The following is a 20,908-nucleotide window of genomic DNA, read 5'->3' on the forward strand; positions in this document are numbered from 1 at the left end:
AGCCAGGCCTGGGTGTTTTCCTGGAGATGCTCACACCCTCTGATGTGCGAGGGCCTCAGCACTCGCCTGTCTTACCACCACTTGGGCCCTCTTTTCTTTTCTTTTTTTAAGATTTTATTTGTTTATTTGATAGAGAGAGAGAGAGAGACTGAGCGAGCATAAGTGGGGGGAGGGGAGGCGCCGAGGGAGAAGGAAAAGCAGACTCCCTGCTGAGCAGGGAGCCCAATGCAGGTTTCCATCCCAGGACCCTGAGATCATGACCTGAGCAAAGGCGGACGCTTAACTGACTGAGCCACCCGGGCGCCCTGCATGGGCCCTCTTGACTCTAAACTTTCACTGCTGACCCCCGTGCAGGGCAGAAGAGCCAGCTCGCCCTCTCCTGTCAAACATCACTTCCCATGTGGGCGCAGCCTTTGGGACCCTTGGCTCTCGGCCAGAAGGTCGAACTAGATACACTTCGGGAAGCGTGGCCTATGGAAGGTGCCCCTTGGCAGCAGCGAGACTGTCTGTCGGGGTCCTGTGTGTGATTTGCAACTTCCCGAGAAACCTGCAAGGTCTGCTAGGGGTGCCAGGCAAACAGAACGAGAGGCTGAAATTACTTTAACAACACAACCAAAATGCTTCCAGGAAATGCCACTCCTCTTCTGCCTTGTTTGCACAGTGTTTGGAGAGTCCCCTGCACGGCCTTGGTGGCGCAGTCACTCAGTCGGGGGAGGGAAGCTTTGCAATCCCAGTGCCAGCCGCTCATAAAGAGTTACTGTCTGTTTGTAAATCAATCGCCAAAGCCAAGCAGATCCTCAGATAAACAACTGCTATTGGACAGGAGCAAGGGCCTCAAGGGCTCCGAAGAGACTGTGCTCATTAATTGGCCACTGCGGAAAGATGCCAACAGTCCATGGCACAGCAGGTTTGCCTGGGGCTGGGGAACGAGAAGGGTACTAAGAAGCTTTCAGAGATCCAGATTAGACATTTCTTCAGCTGGTGATCGTCTCCCAGAGATAAGATCTTCTAGAAGTGGCCATTCTTGTCGTCCTAAGTTCCTATGACTTTTCTGCAGAAGATTCAGGAACACGTGTGCATGGCTATGGCACAGACCCCAAAAGGGAGGGCACGTGGACCTTCTTTCAGGACGAGGTCAATGGAAGCCAGCCTTTCTCCTGAATCTGACGAGCGGTGCAAAAGGGTGGAGGAGCCACTTCCCATCGCCCTATGTCACCAGCGACAAGTATCGTTAATGTTTGCGTCGTGCTTTATGTATTACGAAGCCCGTTCATAATCATTATTCCGTTTATTCTGCAAAGTATAGATGAGAGGCATGGAAAGACACAGCAAATGAAAGCTGGCCATGGTATTTTTTTAAGTCAGATTCTAGTATTTCCCGTTCTACCTGCTCCCCCCAAACTCACCCCTTCTCCTCTGCCTCTGCTAATTCTCTGCTGATAAACCCAGCTTTTATCTTGACCTTTTTCACTTTCTGAAAACTTTGGCCGAGATTACAATGCTGAGAAGAAACACAGGATTCTTGTTTTGAAACTTGCTATTAAGTGCAAGGCTCATGATAAACCAGAACAGTGAATTAAAAGTTCCAAATCCTCTTAAAAGATCCTGTGTTTCACAACTGGCTACAGATTTTCAAAAATAAATCTGGCTGTGAGATTACTGTTCTTAGGGCCAGATAAGCAAGACTGCACTAACCAGGACAGCCTGGCAGAACGACTTAGCAAGTGTTCGTAAGTGTGCACTAAAATGCGACGGGTGGTTAATTTCCTACAATGCTTCTTAACACATCTTTCTGATTTCTCCTGTTGTCTTTCCTCACCAGTATGAGCAAGGACCCAGACATATGTAGATAAGCTCAAATCTCTGCTAGGAACACAGATCATGACAGCACTGATTATCAGGAAGAAACTAGATGATCCTAACTTCTTAGGTTGGAGACTCATTTTTTTGGAACCTCAAATTCCACAGCGCGAGGCCAACTTAGTCATTCCAACAAAGTCAGGAGGCAAAAAATTACAACCAAGCTCTGATGGTTATTTATATAAAAAGACATCCTTGAAGAGCCTACAGCAACTCATACCAGAAAACATTCCAGAATAAAGGACTCTGCCTCCTTTACGAAGAAGTAAAAAACCTCAGAAAGTGCACAATGAATTTTTACAATCCACTCGGGGTGTGAGTATAATTTTCTCCATCACCAGAGTGGATAAATACAGGTTTTATCCTCTTACAGATCCCCTAGGCTGCTCGAAATGTGAATTATACCTTTCTATATTTGGAAGGGGATAGAAACATGCAAACCTGCTACTGTTTATTTTCTAAAGCGTCTCCATGAATAGGATCCCCAGAAGCTCTATCTGTTTGCAGACATTCATCAGCAGGAAAGTAAACACACCACCAGGCACACATTTCCCCAGGGCTGTTTCATTCGGAACTAGAGCTCTGGTTTTCGTAGCTGCTTTGTCTAAATATTTTTGGGATGATTCATTCATGGTTTCAACATTTGAAAGGCGGGTATCCCCGACAGTCCTGACATACCAAGGCACAGAGCGAGGCAGAGAGGAAAGGAAAGAGTGAAGGTGGTACCTCGTGTCTCCATCCGAAAGCACCCCCCTGTGCATCAGAACTAGGCTTCGCCCGGCAACTATGGGCAGTGAGTTTCCTTCTTCTCTGTAATAATAAAAACTCAACATGCTCAGGGCTCAGCAGGGGACAGCAGACTGGCACAGCCTGCCCGGCCCTGAAGGCCCGTGACTGAATCAGCAGTGAGCTGCACGCTGGAGTTTTCCATAGGACCATTCACACTGGGGCTGGGAAAGTCACACTGGCCTCCCCCTTCTCTGCTGACCAGCAGAAATGCCCAGGCTCCACACCGCTGCTTCCTCCCCACCCTGGGACAGCTCCCTAGAGAAAAAGTGACTTTCTAGGAGCACGGGATCCAAAGGGGGGGGATAAAAAACCCCAAACGTCCACAAAGATGCAGCCGGCAGCACCATTTTTAAGAGTGAAAACACGGAAACAGGGGAATGGCTAAGCAAGAGACTGAGTGTCAGTGGCATAAAATACCACACAGCTATTTAAAGTGATGAGCGTGCAGATGGGAGGTGACCCACCAAAGTGCCAGTCTACAGAAGGTGGCAGAACAGCACGGATAGAAATGGCAAAATATGTAAAATTATATGTACATAAATGAACAAAAATAGGAGGTGACTTGGTGGGGAATCAGAGTTCAATTCTTTAGGTTATTTTTCTCCTTATAAAGGCACTCAAGATACTAATACAAATAATAAAACAAAAGACTACAAAGGCAGACCAACTACCCTAATTTTCAAATGAGGCAGATAAACCTTTTCCAATGGTCTTGCATAAAGTGAGTGATCCAGGAGTGTCTACGCCTTCTCATCTCACCCCTCCAAACGCAATGAGGAAAATGTGAACACATAAAAACGAAACACTTATGAAGCAAACAGTGCAACGATGCTTTTCTCAGTTTCCTGGTTCAAGGTCATGGCCAATGGAAGCCGTGAGGCTGACCATGGAGACCTGCAGTGCCTGCTAGCCCTGGGCAAACCGAACCATTTGCCGTCCTCAGGTCTGTGAACAAAGGGAAAACTGTCTCTATACATTCTTTTCTGAAGCTCGAATTTGCACACATACACCTATTTTGGGAAACAAAGTTGGTTTAAAATAGGCTAGGGAGAAAAAGAGTCCTTCCCCCAAACTTATTCACATGCACGTTTCCCTCCTCCCCCCTGAACAACAAAACAGAGACCTCTGACAATAAAAATTGATAAAAGGGGCGCCTGCATGGCTCAGTCGGTGAAGCAGCCGACTCTTGATTTCAGCTCAGGTCATGATCTCAGGGTTCTGGGATCGAGCCCCACGTCGGGCTCCGCATGGCGTGTGGAGCCTGCTTCAGGCTCTCTCTCCTTTTCTCTTTGCCCCTCTGACCCTGCCCATGCACGAGTTCTCTGTCTTTAAAAAAAAAAAAATGAAAGGAAAATAAATTTTGATAAAAGACTAAAGAAATCAACCAGGGGAAATCAAGGACAGAATTCAATGGCCTAAAACTGATGTATGATGTCTTCAGGATCCAGAACTTAGAATGGCTAACAGGACTCAGCCCGCATTCTGACACACTCACTGCATTTATCTTTGCCACCTTCAGAGGAACGGCAGACTCTTCATCACAGAAGTGTGCCAGACAGAACACCCCGAGCTCCAGCAAGTTCGGGGTTTGAATGTGCAAGGCCACACTGTGCATCTCTTACTTGTGACCGTGTGTGCCCTGGAGAAACAAGAGGCCTTAGATTCACAGTACTTCTCTTTCTTTCTTTTCTCTCTTTTCTTCCTTCCTTCCTTCCTTTCAGATTTTATTTATTTATTTTAGGGGGGGGAGGGGCAAAGGGAGAGGGAGAGAGAGACTCTCAAGCAGAGTCTCTGCTGAGCATGGAGCCTGACTGGGGATCCATCTCATGACCCTGAGATCATGACCTGAGTGGAAACCAAGAGTTCAATGCTTAACGCACTGAGCCACCCAGACACCCCCTGTAGTACTTCTCTAACTAGACTTACTTCTAGAATAGGGTTTTAACATTTTTATTACTATGAAAACCTGATCATTTACTTGCCTTCTTCGTTTTTCTTTTAACCCTCCAGCTCACTTTTTCCCTTCTAGGAGGCCAATAACCTAAAATAACAAGGAATTCTGCATGCGTGGAGTGTCAAAGTTTCTAGATCCCGTGACCAGAGTTTTGGAGGTGTGGCTCTCTGCTCCTGGAATGGGCACTTGGCTCTCTTTATCACAGAGCCCATCGCCAGCCCTGTTGGAACGCTGTCCATCCCTCAGCTGAAGTGAAGCAGAAAGGGGAGCAATTTCGATGAAGAATTAAATTTGCTGACCCACTTGGGTAGGAGAGAAAAACTGTCCTGCTGGTGGATTAATGTGGTTGAAAGGCTCCACGCCACGACAGTCGGAACTGGCCCTTGATATAAGGGGTGGAGTACTGGACCCCAAGTTAGACCTGGGTCTTGGGCCTGGTCTTGCTGGGTGACTGTGGGTAAAGAAAGCACTTTACCTGTCTGGTCTTCACTGTGCCATCAGAGGAGGGAATTGGGACACACCACGTTTTCAGGAGTCTTCCAGTTTTAACATTACAATGGGAGGATTTCCTCCCCCTCAGGAAGGATGTATGGTTTCCTCACCGGATGATTCAGCAAGCTGACAGTTTATTCAAGTCTCAGAAACAATCCCATGGACAGGTGTTCATATCTCTATTATGCAGAGGAGAAAACCGAGGCTCAAAAAGTCAAAGGACTAGCCAGTCCCTCAACCAGTGATTGGGAGGCCAGGACCAGAACCTGGGATGTTCGCCTCCATGCCACCCCTGCTGTCATTTTAAGTGGTGTCACTGCTTCAAATACAGCATGGAACCTTTAGTACTGTTCACATACACATTTGGGAGACAGGCATTCGGTCTTCTATAGCCTGAATTCGAAGACTTCCTCTATGGAAAAGCCAACTCCCTGCGTTATATTTTAACATTCCTTTTCTTTTGAGAGGCCCTGGCCCTCTTTCAGTCAATGGGTGTGATCGAAGAGCTTTTGCTTAATTTGGAACATATTCTTTGGAATGAGCTAAAGGTCTGCTATCTTTGTCCTTTTCTCTAATTCCAAAGCATTGCTTCTTCTGAAACACCCTCCCCTCCAAATGAAAAGACAGGCCACCTGGATCTTTCTTATAATTATACAAAGAACATATATTTTTACAGGGATCTGTTTACATAGAAAACTTAGCTGGTGGAGAACCCGAGTAGCAATGGAGGAGAAAGAATTAGAAGCTAGTGGCCTTCACTAAATACACTCGAGGAGCACAAAGGCCGGAGCACAAAGATGACACGGAGCAGAAAGCCCATGGGATCTGAACAAGTGCCTCAAAAACTGGGAGTTTATCAAGTTTTGAAAACAAGGCTTTTCTCTTGCCCCCTTCACTCCGGAAATGGAAGGATAAACACCCCCTCTGCAGGGACCCAGAAGCATCCACCAAGGTCCCGGGGAAATCTGAGTGTGTGAAATCTGTTTGCTACTTCGTCTTTTATTTCCTTTAGCAGAGACCTTGAGCAGGACTGAGAAGGGCGCCTCTGATTTCACAGCTCAAGTGTGCCCGGTCTTGTATCTACAGTGGCTCCCAGTGGTGCCACCAGGACCAAAGTTACCCTGTCCATGGGCCTCCACCACATTCCAAGAGCCTGTGCTTCGAGGCCTGGCCTGATCATGTGGCTTGGCCCTGACAGGCAGGCTCTTCCTGTCCACTTCCAACTCCTCGGGCTCTCCCTCCTCCTCCTTCCCTGCCCCTGCCTCCCACAGTTCCCAGTACGCTACAATTCAGCAATTAGCTCTTTGCAGTCATTTCCATAGCCATGCCTAGACAGTCAGTAAGAACCCTAGTTCACATCCAGCGCAGGGACCAGGCTGCTACCTTGGATGGTAGGTACGTTGCATGGCAGATACCCCGTGCCAGGTGCTAGGGTTACCTTTACTTCAAGAGGAAGCCCTCTCCTCGAGCACAGATGATTCTAGAACTTGTTCCATAAACTGTGGTTCATAAGGAATATCGACGGTGCAGATACTGATTTCTTCTAAGTCTTTTCTGTTTACAAGTCCAAACATTTTTACTCATTTTAAATTAATATCTTGAATATTTTTCCTTTGTGGTTTCCTGTGTTTTCCAAGTGTTCTTCAATAATCAGGAAATTAGAAAACATTTTAATAAAATTTCATCATTTTATTTTTTTTTAAAGTAAGTTAAAGAACAGCCGGGTTTACTCAGGGACCCATGGAATGGAAATAAAACGATGCTGTGATGCCATCTAGTGACACGGAGGCGACAAAGCCAAGGTAAGTCTGAGAGCTTGGAACTACCTGGGGCCCGGGAGTCCTTTGGGGGGGGGGGGGGGGAAGGAGACTTATTTCTTGTTTCCCAGAATCCCTGAGGTCCCCAGGGGAAGGCAGGTATCCACAGTTAGAAATAGGCAGGGGGCGCCACTGTCCCCGCCCCACTGCCTTACCTGATAGCATTCTGACACCCTGGAGAAGGGAGCTGGGGATGGGACAGGCTGGGTGGGGTGCCGGCCATCAGGGGCGTGGATGCACCCACACACCCGACGTGTGGGATACTTGGTGTCCCGCACTCCGCGGAGGGGGCCACGGGAGGGGCTGCCGCACCTCCCAGATTTGCTCTGCTGTATTCAGGTCACCCCAATGAGTTCCATTCAACAGGATAAACAATCCCCGTTGGAATCTCAGGACACAGAGCTGAAGGCCTAGGGTGTCAACGGGCCACGTGTGACCGTGGAAACCCGCTCTTTGCAGCAAATCACACTGTTCCGAGTCTTGTCCCATCACAGGCCAAGGCCCTGGCACCCCCAAATTTGTCATGCCCTTTCGGGCAGCAAAGCCAAGGCAGCAGCAATGTTCAAGGAAGGTATGAACGGTGGCAAACGCGGGGCCCTTCTGTCATTATGCCAATGGAAATAGCGGTTTCATCACCCATTTCTCGAGCCAGAGGGCTCAGGGGTCACGAGATGACTCCAATCTTCCTTGGAGTTCAGGTGCCGCTTTCCTCAGCATCTCTCTCCTCTTCAGCCCGTCCTTCCTTTTGGTCACAAAGTCCCGTTGCTTCTACCTCTCCCCACCGCTGGGGTCCAGCCGCTCCGCTCCGCCCGCTTTGTTCCACTAGCATCTGGCCTGGAGAACTGCAACAGCCCCCTCTTCAGGGCCTGCCCGCACGGCAGCTCTGGAGCTCCCACACTTTTTTTGTTTTTGTTTTTTGGTAGGTATAGTTGATCAATTCACTCTACTTTTTCTTTTTCTTTTTTTTAAGACTTATTCGAGAGAGAGAGCGAGAGCATGGTGGGGGGGGCAGAAGGAGAGGGAGAGAGAGAATCTCAAGCAGACTCCACGCTGAGTGTAGAGCCCAATGTGGGGCTTGATCTCAGGACCCTGAGATGATGACCTGAGCCAAAACCAAGAGCCAGTCACTTAACCCACTGAGCCAGGCGCCCCTAAGTCACTCTACTTCTTAAACTCTTTCATGACTTCCTTGTTCTTAGGATCGAATCCAAATCTTTAATGTGACTTACAGACATGCCCTTCTAAAATCTGGCCTTTGTCCATTTCTCCCATCTCCTCTTCTGGGGTACCTTCCACATCCCACATTCCTGCCAGAATGCACCACCCTGATCTCACGCACCCACACCCCCCTTTGTCATCCTTCTCCCCCCATCAAGTCTCAGCACACATCACATCTCCAGGGAGGAGGGTTCCTTCACCCAAGACCAGGCTGGGTCCCCTTTTCAATTTTACTTCCCAGCGCCTTGCTCTGCCCTGCCTACCACCACCATAGCTCAGTTACCTGTTGCATGCCTGCCTTGGCTGCAGGGATGTGAGTGTCTGGGGCTGGGACCACATGGATGCTGTTGACCTTGTTTCCAGCTGCAGCCCTGGGCCAAACACAGAGCCTGGCACGTGAAGGCAGCACTGAGAGCTCGGTGTGAGAGGCGGACAAACGCAGGTTCAAATTCACGGATCAACTATGGGACTTGGTACAAGGGGCTTAACTTCTCACTGTTGCTCCATAGATATTTAATGAATGACTGAAATAATAAATTAGTGACCCAAAACGGCATCTGACATGGTTAATTTTATTTATTTATTTAAAGTTTTTACTTATTTGTTCGAGAGAGAGAAAGAGCATGAGCAGGGGCAAGGAGCAGAGGGAGAAGCAGGCTCCCCACTGAGCAGGGAGCCTGATGTGGGGCTCCATCCCAGGACCCCAGGATCATGACCTGAGCAGAAGGCAGAAGCTTAACTGATTGAGCCACCCAGGTGCCCCAACATGGTTAATTTTAAAGTCACATGAAAGAACCTTCCATCTTACGTGAAAAAAAAATGAAAGGATAAAACCTAAATTTTAAGGGTACATCACAAATTCTGGTAGAAGTTTATTTGAATTGACTGACTCCTCGGTAAGCGGCCTGTGCATCACATAATCTAGGGTTGGATTCTGATGCCCAGTGAAGGTAGAGAAAATAAAAAACTAACAATACACAGCCTGGAAGAATAAGACACTAAGTTGCCATTTACCGTAGCTCAGTATTGTTTAATTCAACAGTCATGTCCTACAATCCATACAACTAAAATAAACAGCTTCCAAATCCTTTACGTGACTTACAAACAAACCCTTCCAAAATCTGGCCGCTGCCCGTTTCATTTAATTTGAATATTTAATTGGAAAATGGAATATAATTCAAGTATTTTGCAAGGATAATTACTGTTTATGTTGATAACATGAAGCTTGAGGTCAATGTCAGCCATGCTATTAAAAAAAAGGTACAGTGCACTAGAATATGGGAGACTATCCAGGCTTCTTGACCTTCCAAAGCATGTAAGGGGGTAAAAAACCCATATCACAGACCATATCTATTTTTGCAAAATGATGCGCCTCTTATTAAGGCAGAGGTCTTCGAACAGGGCATTCAAAGACCGTCCAGAAGGTGCAGACACAGACAACTTTAAGGAAATGAATGATCAGATCCTCAATTTCCATATGTATTTCTCCTAAAACTGGTCTGCCTGAGATACTGCCTCCCCTTTGTCAGTGTCCTGTCTCCCACTACATGAAAAAAAGAGCAGGATCTCATCCATCCTATTCTTAAATGATGTCAAAACCTCCACATCCTCTAACAAACAGACAATTCAAATATCAGTATCTGTGGGTCCCCTTGAATGAAGCACCGTGATGGGCTTCCTATTTATACAACAGTCTAATAAGGGTGAAGGATGGCATTTTAGAAATGGGGCTGTTTGGGGCCACACCGGGCTGTTCCAAATTCATTCATATGTTTAAGAAATACACTAATAAAAAATATATATAATAGAATGGAATGGGAGTGATATGGCTTTTATATAATGACCTTGCCTTTTTACCCCGATTATTTCCAAAGACTATCACTTTGAGCCAGAGTTCTGTGACAGCAAAGCAAATAAACACTGATTCAGGGAGGTAAACACAGCAATGGGCTTTCTTTGTGCCCTTTCCTTCTTCCTTTCCTCTCTCCCCACCCTCCATCCAACCATCCTTCCTTTCTTGCATTCATCCATCCAACCTTCTTTCCATCCTTCCTTCCTTTCCTGCATCCAGCCACCCATCATCCATCCCTCCATCCTTCCTTCCTTGCATCCGTCCATCCAACCTACTTTCCTTCCTTCCATCCATCCATCCGTCCACCCACCCACCATCCTCCAAGAATTAGAAACAAGATGGTTGTCACGGGGATGCCTAATACAACATTTGCTGAACTGAAAATGGTATCAGACCTTTACTGGTTAAAAGCAAATCTGGTGAGGCTGATTGGTTTGGCAAGAAGGACTGGCTTTGTCAACTGGAATACAGAACAGACATTTTACATAAGTGAATGAGCTACATTTGCAGCTCCAAGGTCTCAACAATGAAATATTTTAAAAAGCAGATAGTTTAAAATAAGCATTTTACCAAAAAAAGAAAAAGAAAGGATACTGACATATGTTTAACATTGCTATTTTAATTATCTTATCTCTGTCAGGAATATTTTGGGTTACATAAGTTGCCTCTAAGTAAAGACAGTCAGGTTTAATGTATGGTTTTTGGAGAAGTTTTGATAAAGCCTTTTAAATGTACTTCCCAGAAAGGAAAAAATAAACGTTTCTAAGAGCTGAATAACAATTCCTTTTATAAGTCAGGTAATTTCTCATCATTCTCAATACAACTGCAGAAGGACCTAATCGATTTGTCAGTTTTTGGCAGAGAACTTAGAAGGAATTCGAAGAATTAAGTGGCATTATTATAAGAGAACTGTTGGCCATCCCATGTACTTATTCATGGTTTCTCAGCGCTTCTACCTCTAAAAATGACAAACAGGCAAAAGAGGTGATACTGAACTCTTTTTTATTCTAGCAATGACTATTATTTGTCCATTTATTTGTAAACAGCTTTTTAAAAGCCTGCTTCCCCATTAAAAGTTGTAATTTAAATGCAATTTCTATTTTAATAATTATTTTGATGAATAACGCTTTAATAGCACTGACGATTTGTCAACATTTGTTTGGACCAACTGTGAATTAATAATAGCCAGACAGAAACTTAGTCTAGGAGAAATTATTAGTAACTTAACGTAGGAGAAATTTAATACTCATGATACCTGGAAAAAGGCCTTACAATTTATGCATATGTCTACGTACACACCTATATGTTACAGGGATGCATGATGAGGCGATCAATAAAAGACTTTCAAGCAACTAAATCCATTACAACAGAGTAAAACACTGTGGGGGAAATAAATGGAAACACAAGAGTTCAAAGGAAAAAAAACCAACAAAAATTCTAGCTATTAAAGACAGCTTGCTCGAGTCCAATTTAATGGAGAAACGTGGTTATAAAACTCCTGCGGATGGGATGCCTGGATGGCTCAGTCGGTTGAGCATCTGCCTTCGGCTCAGGTCATGATCTCAAGGTCCTGGGATCGAGTCCTGCATGGGGCTCCCTGCTCAGCACGGAGTCTGTTTCTCCCTCTCCCTCTGTCCAGCCCCCCCGCACTCATTCTCTCTCAAATAAATAAAATCTTAAAAAAAAAACAACCAAAAACTCCTGTGGATTTAGATTCCACTGCATACATATAAACAAGCGATTTTTAAATGTCAATAATTACAACACACCACGGGCTTTTATAATTTCTGGGAAGTACATCAAAAGGTTTTACTAAATAAGACTTGTGAAATGGCCATTACATGGTTCCTCTTCTCTGTCACTGAGAGGCAACCCGCTTCATGCAAAGAGCTGGGAAAACTGAAATATTTTCACATCCTTTACAACTATGACAAGAAATTTCTGTGTCACCTTAAAATGTACGAGTGCACATGTCGTTTTACTCTGCAGCTACATGAACGAAGCATTTGATGGCCGCTGTTCTAAGGGGCTGGCACTGGGGGGTGGTTTAGCTTGGATCGATTGACCTGATGGCTTTCAAAAGTTCTCGGGGGTTGGAGCTGTGTGTTCTGATCATTTGCTTGGGTATTCTTGACCCTAAATGGCCACCAAGGCCAGCGGAATTTGGGTCCAGGATGCTGGGGATCTTCCCACTTTTTCGAGTCTTGTCTGGGATGGTATGACCCCAGGCTCTCTCTGGCATGTCGCAGGGAGCCAGGCTGCCCTTCCTCACCAACTCTTCCCCTCCTGAGCACTGCTTGGGAGCACTCCCTAACCTCAACTTTTATCTCTGTGACTGTCCCTCCCAGGTGCGGCTTGGCTTGGGAGATACCAAACAGTCAGATGCTTCTGACCCACAAAGCACTCCAGCCTCCTGCCAGGAAGCCCTACGGCCTGCCATTCCATGACCAAGGTTGAAAGGAGTTAAGGGGCTCCTCTGTGTCCCTGCAGTTCCACTTTTAAATGGAAAGCACAGGAGAGCTGTTGAGTGGTGCTGGTACCATGTACATTCTAATCTCAGTTCTACCATTTATGAACTATCCTCAGAGAAGCAAACGAGTAAACCTTTGTTCCTCAGTTTCCCTACCTATTCAGTGATGATAACAGTAGAACTATCTCCTGGGATTATGAGGGCTACAACATGCAACACTGAGCTGGCATACAAGAATGTAATAACCGAAGATTTTATTATTATTAAATGCAAAATTTAGAATTTTAGAAGTGAACTCAAGAAAAGACAAAGTGAGATCACTAGACAGGGTGCTTGCTTTGAGGGAGTGCTATGCTAATACCTCCTGTCTCGTGTCCCTGGATTCAGCCTTTCAGCCAAACCTGGTCCCAACTGGCAGCAGCAGCCCATACTCTGCCCCAGAGGAGGCCGGCTGCACATCACCTCTGTTGAGGACAGCTCCTCACTCCCGGACAGCTGCCACCCCGATGCACAGCCACCGAGCAAGAGACCCCCCCAGTCTGGGCTTGCCCCCAGAGACAGGGAGTGCACACGGGAATCCCAGTGTTGTCACAGATAGCTGGCAGGATTCTGTGCAAATGTTCCATGCACAGCACAGGCCTCCTGCCCAGAATGTCTCTCTCCCCATGTGCGTGTGGTGGTAGCAGGGGCATGGGGGGCTGAAGAGGCCCAGGGCAAGGAAGGAAACTTACCTGAAGAGTGACGGGACAAAGGAGGACCGGTCTGGCTTAGCGTCAACTGCATCTGGACTGCCCGCGTCCCCAGCTGCCTGCTCCACACCGCAGCCGTGATCGTCTGCCATCTGGAAGGAGAAAAACAAACCAGACCGTTGCTATTTTGTGGTATCACTAGCCTCGGGGTATTTTTAAGCAGCACTCGCAAGGATACAGTTTTTAACTAAGGCTGCAGGTGAGCAGTCTGGCATATTTGGGCTCCAGGTCTACTGTACCAACAATTCATTCAAATGCTTGAGCACCAGCTTTATTTCCGGCTTTGTTCCGGAGATGGGTGAGACATCAGCTACGGAATCAAAATCCGTGCCCTCAGGGAGCTTTGCGCCCGGCCTCCGTGATTTTGTTAGAGGTTCCCTATATGAGAAGCTGTGGGAGGTAGGTCAAGGTTTGTAGTGACCAGAAACTCCCCCTACATTCCCGACAGGTTATAAGGGTCTCATCCTTTTCCTGGCATCACTCAAACCCAGTTTAAACACAAGAGCAGCCTGGGGTATAAAGCCATCTGTATCAGATTTTTTTATTTACGTGGTTCTACCAAAATTATTTTCCCACTCAAGAATTTTCAAAAGGGGCACCTGGGTGGCTCAGCTGGTTAAGCGTCTGTCTGCCTTTGGCTCAGGTCATCCCAGGGTTCCTGGGTGGGGCTCTCTGCTCAGTGTAGCCTTCATCTCACTCTCCCTCTGCCTGCCACTCTGCCTGCTTGTGCTCTCTCTCTCTCTCCGTCAAATAAATAAATAAAAACTTTAAAAAAAAAAGGAACTTCAAGAGATCCCTACCATCTAAAAAGCTCAAATCTAAACCCATCTCCTAGGATTTTAAGACCCTTTGTTATCTACTACTGGAGTCTGCAAACTATGGCCCACTACCTGCTTTTGCAAATAAAGTTTTATTGGAATACAGAGATATCCATTCATTTACATATTGTCTATAGCTGCTTTCCTGCCACAACCAGAGTCGAGCAATTGTGACAGAGACCACGTGGCCTGAAAAGCCTAGAATATTTACTACCTGGCCCTTTACAAAAAAAGTAGCATCTCCTACTAATCTACTACTTCCTCTACTTTAAAGAAGAAAATATAACAGTAAGAATAGAAACTGACTGGGCACCAGGTGGCTCAGCTGGTTGAGCGTCTGCCTTCAGTTCAGGTCATGATCTGGGGGTCCTACGATAGAGCTCTGCGTCAAGCTCCCTACCTGGCAGGGAGTCTGCTTCTTCCTCTGCCCCTCCCCCCTGCTCATTCTCTCTCTCTGTCTCTTAAATAAATAAAATCTTAAAAAAAGAATAGAAACTGAATTAGTATTTACATGCTAATTGTCTTGTAAGCATTATCTTATTTAATACTCTCAATGATGCTGTTAGACCACCCCTACGATCACTGCTCTTTTGAGACGAGATAGGTGAGGCTAGAAAAAGGGATACAGCTTGTTCTAGGATACATAACTAGTAAATAGGACTTGGATCTGAAGCCAGCAGTATTCACCCCAGAGCACCTCCTGCCCTCTACCATCACACCATCCAGCCTCTCAGTGTCCTTAAACATATTATGCTCATTTCAGGTTCTGTCAGGGCTCACCGTTCTCTCTTTCTGGAAGTCACCACCCACACATTTGCTGGACATGACATCTTTGCTCAGCTTGCTAATAATCAGTCTTAAGAATTCAGCTTAAATGGCACCTCCACAGGGCAGTCTGCCTTGATTACACCTATCTCATCAGGTCCCCCCATCCCCATTCTCTTGGTCTTTGGTTTATTTTCACTCCGCTTATTGTTTAGCCCAAACACAACAGTTCCAAGTTCATCACAGCAGAAGCAACCAACAGACAAATGGTGTTACTGAATAAATATTAATTGAATGGAAAGCTGGAAGAAATCAATGTCCGAAGGGAAAAGAATCAGCTAAAAGTGATGAGGCTGGATGGAAGTAGAGCCTGTATACTAAAGTTGTTTTTCCTAAATCAAGTCCTGTTTCCTCCCCCTGAAGGGCTTGGCTTTCAGTAACGACGGGAAAACCCCTCCAGAGTCCAATTTCTGCTGGTCTCAGTCTCCGAGCAATTGCATAGACAGAGTGGGCCACAGTGGGCAGGCGCAGGTCCTCATTCCTGTTAGGCTCACCCAGGGATGTTTTCACTCAGTTGGAAAACAAGAAGGCATCCACTCGACAGAACACATTGTGCGCCAGAGCACAAGTAAGGACTTCTGGAGGTGGGGAGGAGAAGGAATCCAGCTTGAGGAGAGGCGTCCAAGATGGCAAAGTGCTGACCTGGAGGCCTTGAGTTCTGAGTGGCATCATCACGTCACCTTGCAGCTTCCCTTAGCGGTGGGCTGGACGGTGAGGAGAGAACTGAGAGGGAGGGAGGGTCCCCCACCAGCTCTCTACAAGGACTGTGAGAAGCTGGGTGCTCATCTTATTTCTCAATACCCAAAAAGTGTCCGGTTGGCGGTGGTTAGATTTTTCAGATTAGACTGCAAAATGTTTCTTGGAAACAGAGATAACCTCATCCCCAGATCAGAGAAGCATAAACCCAGGCATGCAGAAACACTCAATAGTTTTTATTTCATCTCCTTTATATAGAATTACTTTTCCATGGGGATTGTGGTTAGCAAAGCACAGACATATTTTCAAAATTAACAAGTTAAAGTCAGACAAAATCCATGAGGAAAAGATGCTACGTTTGACATGTGGAATTTAAGCCTTGGGCCTCTTGCTAATGCTAAGTCTTCAAGGCTAAGTCTAGGACATATAATGATAAAACAATGTGACCAATTTTTTTTTAATTTTATTTACTTATTTGACAGAGAGAGAGACAGCCAGTAAGAGAGGAACACAGCAGGGGGAGTGGGAGAGGAAAAAGCAGGCTCCCAGCAGAGCAGAGAGCCTGATGCAGGGCTCCATCCCAGCACCCCAGGATCAGTCCCTGAGCCGAAGGCAGACACTTAATGACTGAGCCACCCAGGCGCCCCCGACCAATTTTTTTAAAAAGGACAACCCTAAGCAAAACAGCTCCTAAGAAAGCCAGACATTGGTTCTGATGTTGTGGGGAGTGCTGGGAAGAGTTTTGGCGACTCCTCTTCATTCATTCAGTGGATATTTATGGGGGCTCTGACACATCGGGTTGCGTGCTAGGAGCTGGGGACGCAGCTGGGAGCATGCTGACCTGGTGCTGCCTTGATGGCAGACAGGCTCTGAGAAAAGGATGGCACCAGTGTGGAGCTGCCACTGTGGTGAGTGCCATGAGATCCTGTGGCCATGCCAGGGGACCCGACTGAGCCTCAGAGGAATTAGGGAAGGTTCTCAGGGGAGGAGATATCTGAGCAGAGGTCTGAGAAACGTGGGGATGGGGCTCTGCAGGCAGAAGGGAACTGTGCACGTGCTCCATCAGAGCCGGGGTGCAGCTGAAATGCCTCGTCCTTCCCATCCACGTGGAGGAGACTTTGGACTGGGTACTGGGACATAAAATTCAGGCTTATTTCTATGGTTCAGTGGTGGGAGGCTTTCCAGAGCTTTCCCTCCAAACACTAGGCTACAAGGGTCTTCTGTGTCCCCACTTCCTAGACAGTGGGAACAGCAAACACTCAGTGACTTTCTGACTCCTATGAGGCTGCGCTTGAATTCTGGTAAAATCAAGTTCACCCAGAACAGGGGTTGCTGACCCGGTGGGGTGCCTGATTTTGGCCAGATCATTTCAGTCAAGCCAAGACTTGGTGTTGACCCTGTATTTCCACTCATCCTCAGGGCCCACCAAGAAAATCTGGGCCTATTTCACCTCTGCTGTGCCTGGTGAGGGCAGGCCTACTGTTGTTCTCTGGTGTTTGTCCCCTTCGTAGGGCTCAGGCTGCCAAGAGCAGTCAGTCACGCCAGGGCTACTGCTTATCCCACGGCACATTTGTCTTCAATTAAACGTGTCTATCTTCTCGTTAAATGAATCAACATGTGATGCAGAGAAAGCATCAGCACTGCCAGGAGCTCTATGTAAGCACTAGGTTCGCTATTGTCGCTCTTATTGTCACTAGGATCCACTAGGACCCTATTTGCAGACTGGGGATTGGCAGAGGGAGAGAGAGAGTCTTAAGCAGGCTCCACACCCAGCACTGAGGCTGATGCAGGGGCTCGATCCTGAGATCATGATCCGAGGCGAAATCAAGAGTCTGGATGCTTAACCAATTGAGCCACTCAGGCGCCCCAAGAAATATTTCTTTATAAATGTTTTAACTAAAACGTACTTAAAATGTTTGAATCATTCAGTGCCCTGAATAAATTGTTGATACAGGACAGACAACACAACCAAGCTGAGAGCCCAGTCATGGGAAGAACAGATCAGGGGTTAAACTGGCTCCTCCATCTATTAGCCATGGGGCCTTGAACAAAGTGCTCAATGTCTTTGAGCCTCAGCTTCCTCATCTGTGAAATGGGAAGATAATGATGCCTAAGTCACACGCTGAGTGTGAGGAATGAATGGAAAAATGCATGTAAAGTGCTAAGCATAGTGTAGCACCTTCTAGATGTTCAATAAATATTCCTTATTATTACCACTGTTGGCAGAATTCAAGACTAAGAAAACATTCAGCTGTCAACCTTCACCCATATTTTAAAATCACATCCATATCTTAAGCAGCCTTTGTGTAGAATGAAAAAAAATTCCTCTAGTGATTATTTCTAAACACATTTTAATAGGCAACTGGTACACATCTGGTAGGAAATCACTCCCCAGATATATCCTGAACTCTGTGTGTGTGTGTGTGTGTGTGTGTGTGTGTGTGTGTGTGTGTGTGTGTTTTATGGGTGGGAGATGGACTCACTGCACCTGCTTCCTCTGAAAAGTGACATAACACAACTTGCACCCCACTCTTGCCCCAGGGAAGAGAATCTTCCTAAAAGGCTCAAAGAGACGCAGCCCCGAGGACCTCCACCTCTCACCTTTGGCACTTGGAGAAGGGTTTCTCCTGGCACTCAGTATCCCCCTGTCACCAAAGGCTCACAGCACTGCTAGGAGGCTCGAGCCTTCACCCCATACTGCAGAAGAAACATCGGTTTCTTCGGAGAGTTTAAGTAACCTGCCCAGGGCCACACAACTAACAGGAAGCAGAGGTGGATTATGAACCATAGGTGAGGGCTGCCTATGGAGGCTGAAGGTCAAGAGCCCCTGAAGGAGGAAACTGCCTGTAAGCAAACAAAGTCTAGGGCCACGGAGTCCACCAGAGCAAGAGTTCAAGGGAAGAGGCCTGACCAGTATAACCCACAAGTAAGTTTACTGCCCCATAAACGACAAACTTGAATACAACGGTTAAAGGTTGCAAGGTCGCCTGTGGTCCTGCCTTTTTTCTACTTCCTCCAGGGATCTTCAAGAGCCCCGCACCAGAGGCCCCAGCCAGGATGACAGAAGCTCCTGCACACTGAGCCCAGACCGAGGCACTGCTATATGCATCAGTCACCTCCTTCCGTCCTCGCAGCGACCCTCACTCAGCCCGCGGTCACCACCATTCCCATTTAACAGACAGGCACAGAGAGGGCCGAGGCCCACAGCTGACAAACTGCGGCGCGGAGACCGGCGCCCTGGGCTGTCTGACACCGGGGCGCTCGCTGTCAGCCCGGCGAGATCCCCATCCCCTCTCTCCGGTCTCAATCCACGCCCCCTTTTCCAAATCCCGCGGCCAGCAGGGAAGGGAGGACCAGCTGAGCCGAGCAAGCGGCGCCCATCCCTCTCCCCAAAGTTTCAACGCCGGCGGGCCAGGGGGAGGGGGGGTGGGAGGAGAGCCGGTCGGGGGCTGGGAGGGGCGCCGGGCTGGGTGGGAGGGGAGATCGCGGCGGGCGGGAGGGAAGGAGCGCGCGCGCGCGGCCGGGGCGGGAGGGGCGCAAATGGAGGCAGGGGCCGAAGTTACCGTGTCCGCGGCGGCCGGGCGTCCAGAGCGGGTGTCCGTCTCGGTCCCTCGACGGCGAGGGTCTGGGGCCGCCCCAACGAAAGCGAAACTAAAAGGCCCGGAGCGGCAGGGGGCGGAGTCGCGCGGGGCAGTCTCCTCCCGCTCGCGCTAGTGCGCTCCCCGGAGTTGCTAGCGAGCCCAACGACCCGCTCCAACGCGCGAACCGTCCCGGGAGAGCGCCCCCTGCAGAACTGGTCGCCGGGTCTGCACCACGGTCGGCGCGCGTCGCCCGGGGGGAAGGCGCCCTGGCGAAGTTGGCCGCGCACCCGGAGAGCGTGCTGGGTAAAGCTGGCCGACAGCTCTACGACCCCGAAGCCGCGCTCACGGTCCCCGGGGAGAGCACCTTCTGCACCGCCAGCAGCACTCCAAGTGACCCGGGAACGCGCTCTGCAAACCGGCCCCGCGCAGAGCCCCAGCCGCGCACGCGGAAGAGCGCGCTCCGGGGACTTCGCGGCGCTCGACGCCCCAGTGCTCGCCAGGGGCGCCCCTCCTTCTCTCCTGCCTCTACTGTACCCCGTCTGCACCTCTATTCGGGCTTCCGCACCAGTATCCAGTATCAGGGACCCAGTCCCACAGCCAGAGGGCTTTTCCCCAGCCAGGCTCTCGACCCCAATCTGTGCTGTGGGCGCCCCAACCCTGGGGAAGGGAGTGTGCTCGGCGCCCGCAGCAGCTGGTTACCTTCTCCGGGCCGGGCTTCTGGGGCCAGCCGTGGGGTTGCCGGTGGGCTTCCGGTGTCCACTCTTGGGGACGCCTCGGTTCGCGTGTGGACGGTAGGACCCCGAACTCCTCCCTTAGGCGAGTTCCCGCCTCGCAACTCGGAGAACTTGTCTGGAGGTAGCGCCAGAATCCGTCCCGCTATATTTATGGAGCGCCCCCAACTGTCAGCCACTGGACATGTGCCCGCGACTTGGTAACGCGGGAGGGACCATGCTCTTCCCGGGTTTCACCTCATTCCTATCCCTGCGTCCCCACGCACGTGCACGCACGCATGCGCACATGCGCACCACTCACACTTTTGCCTCTCTTCGCCCTTGGGGCTCCGGCCGGTGCCTCCAATGCCTTTCTCTCCGAGGCTCCTCAGGACAGCAACTAATTAACTCGGTCAGACTCCGGTGTGAGTATCTGAGAAGAAATCACACTTTTATCTATCCCAGAAATAATTGCTTTTAAAGAACTTTCAACACCTTGAATGAAAGGAAACCTTCATGGCGTGAGATCAGGCAAGAACCACATCTTTTCTTTGTGTTTGCTTGCTTTACCTGGGCCTCAGACTTCAGTATTGTCTCTAGAATCTCGCCAGGTAAGGATACTTTCTTGGCTTAAGGAAGGCTGGCCCCAGGTAAGGGTCAGGGCATAATTATAGTTTATTCTGCAAAAATCTTGAATTCCTGAATATTTTAAACAGTTACACTATTTCCAGTGTGGCCATGCAATAGGCTGAAAGTTTGTGTTCCTGGTTAAACATCCCCCCCCCATTAATATGTTGAAACTTAATGCTCAACGTGATGGCATTAGGAGTTCGGACTTTTGGGAAATGCTTAAATCATGAGGGTGGGGCCCTGGAGAGTGGGATTAGTGCCCTTAGTTAAAAAAAGGCTGGACGGAACTTTCTAGTCCCTGTCAGCTTATGAGGACATAGGCACAAGAAGTTGCTGTCTGCATCCCCAAGGAGGGCTCTTACCAGAACCTTGTTATGCTGGCACCCTAATCCTGGACTTCTAGCCTCCAGAACGGTGAGAAATAAGTTCCTGGTGTTTATAAGCTAC

The 20,908-nt window shown here is 48.2% G+C and overlaps 1 protein-coding gene across 1 annotated transcript in view; it reads right to left on the reverse strand.

Moving 5' to 3' along the window:
• Positions 1-19,230, reverse strand: part of CASP7 (caspase 7) — a 34,957-nt gene extending 15,727 nt beyond the window's left edge. The window contains exons 1-2 of the mRNA XM_045803179.2: positions 19,104-19,230; positions 13,184-13,293 (exon numbers count right to left, since the gene is read on the reverse strand). Coding sequence (XP_045659135.2) covers positions 13,184-13,293 — 110 coding nt within the window. The 5' untranslated portion in view covers positions 19,104-19,230. The remainder of the gene's footprint in view (positions 1-13,183; positions 13,294-19,103) is intronic.
• Positions 19,231-20,908: the final 1,678 nt, after the last annotated feature.

The sequence above is a fragment of the Ursus americanus genome, chromosome 6 (genome assembly GCF_024610735.1).
Source record: "Ursus americanus isolate L20-20 chromosome 6, mUrsAme1.1.p, whole genome shotgun sequence".
NCBI classification, from domain to species: domain Eukaryota; kingdom Metazoa; phylum Chordata; class Mammalia; order Carnivora; family Ursidae; genus Ursus; species Ursus americanus.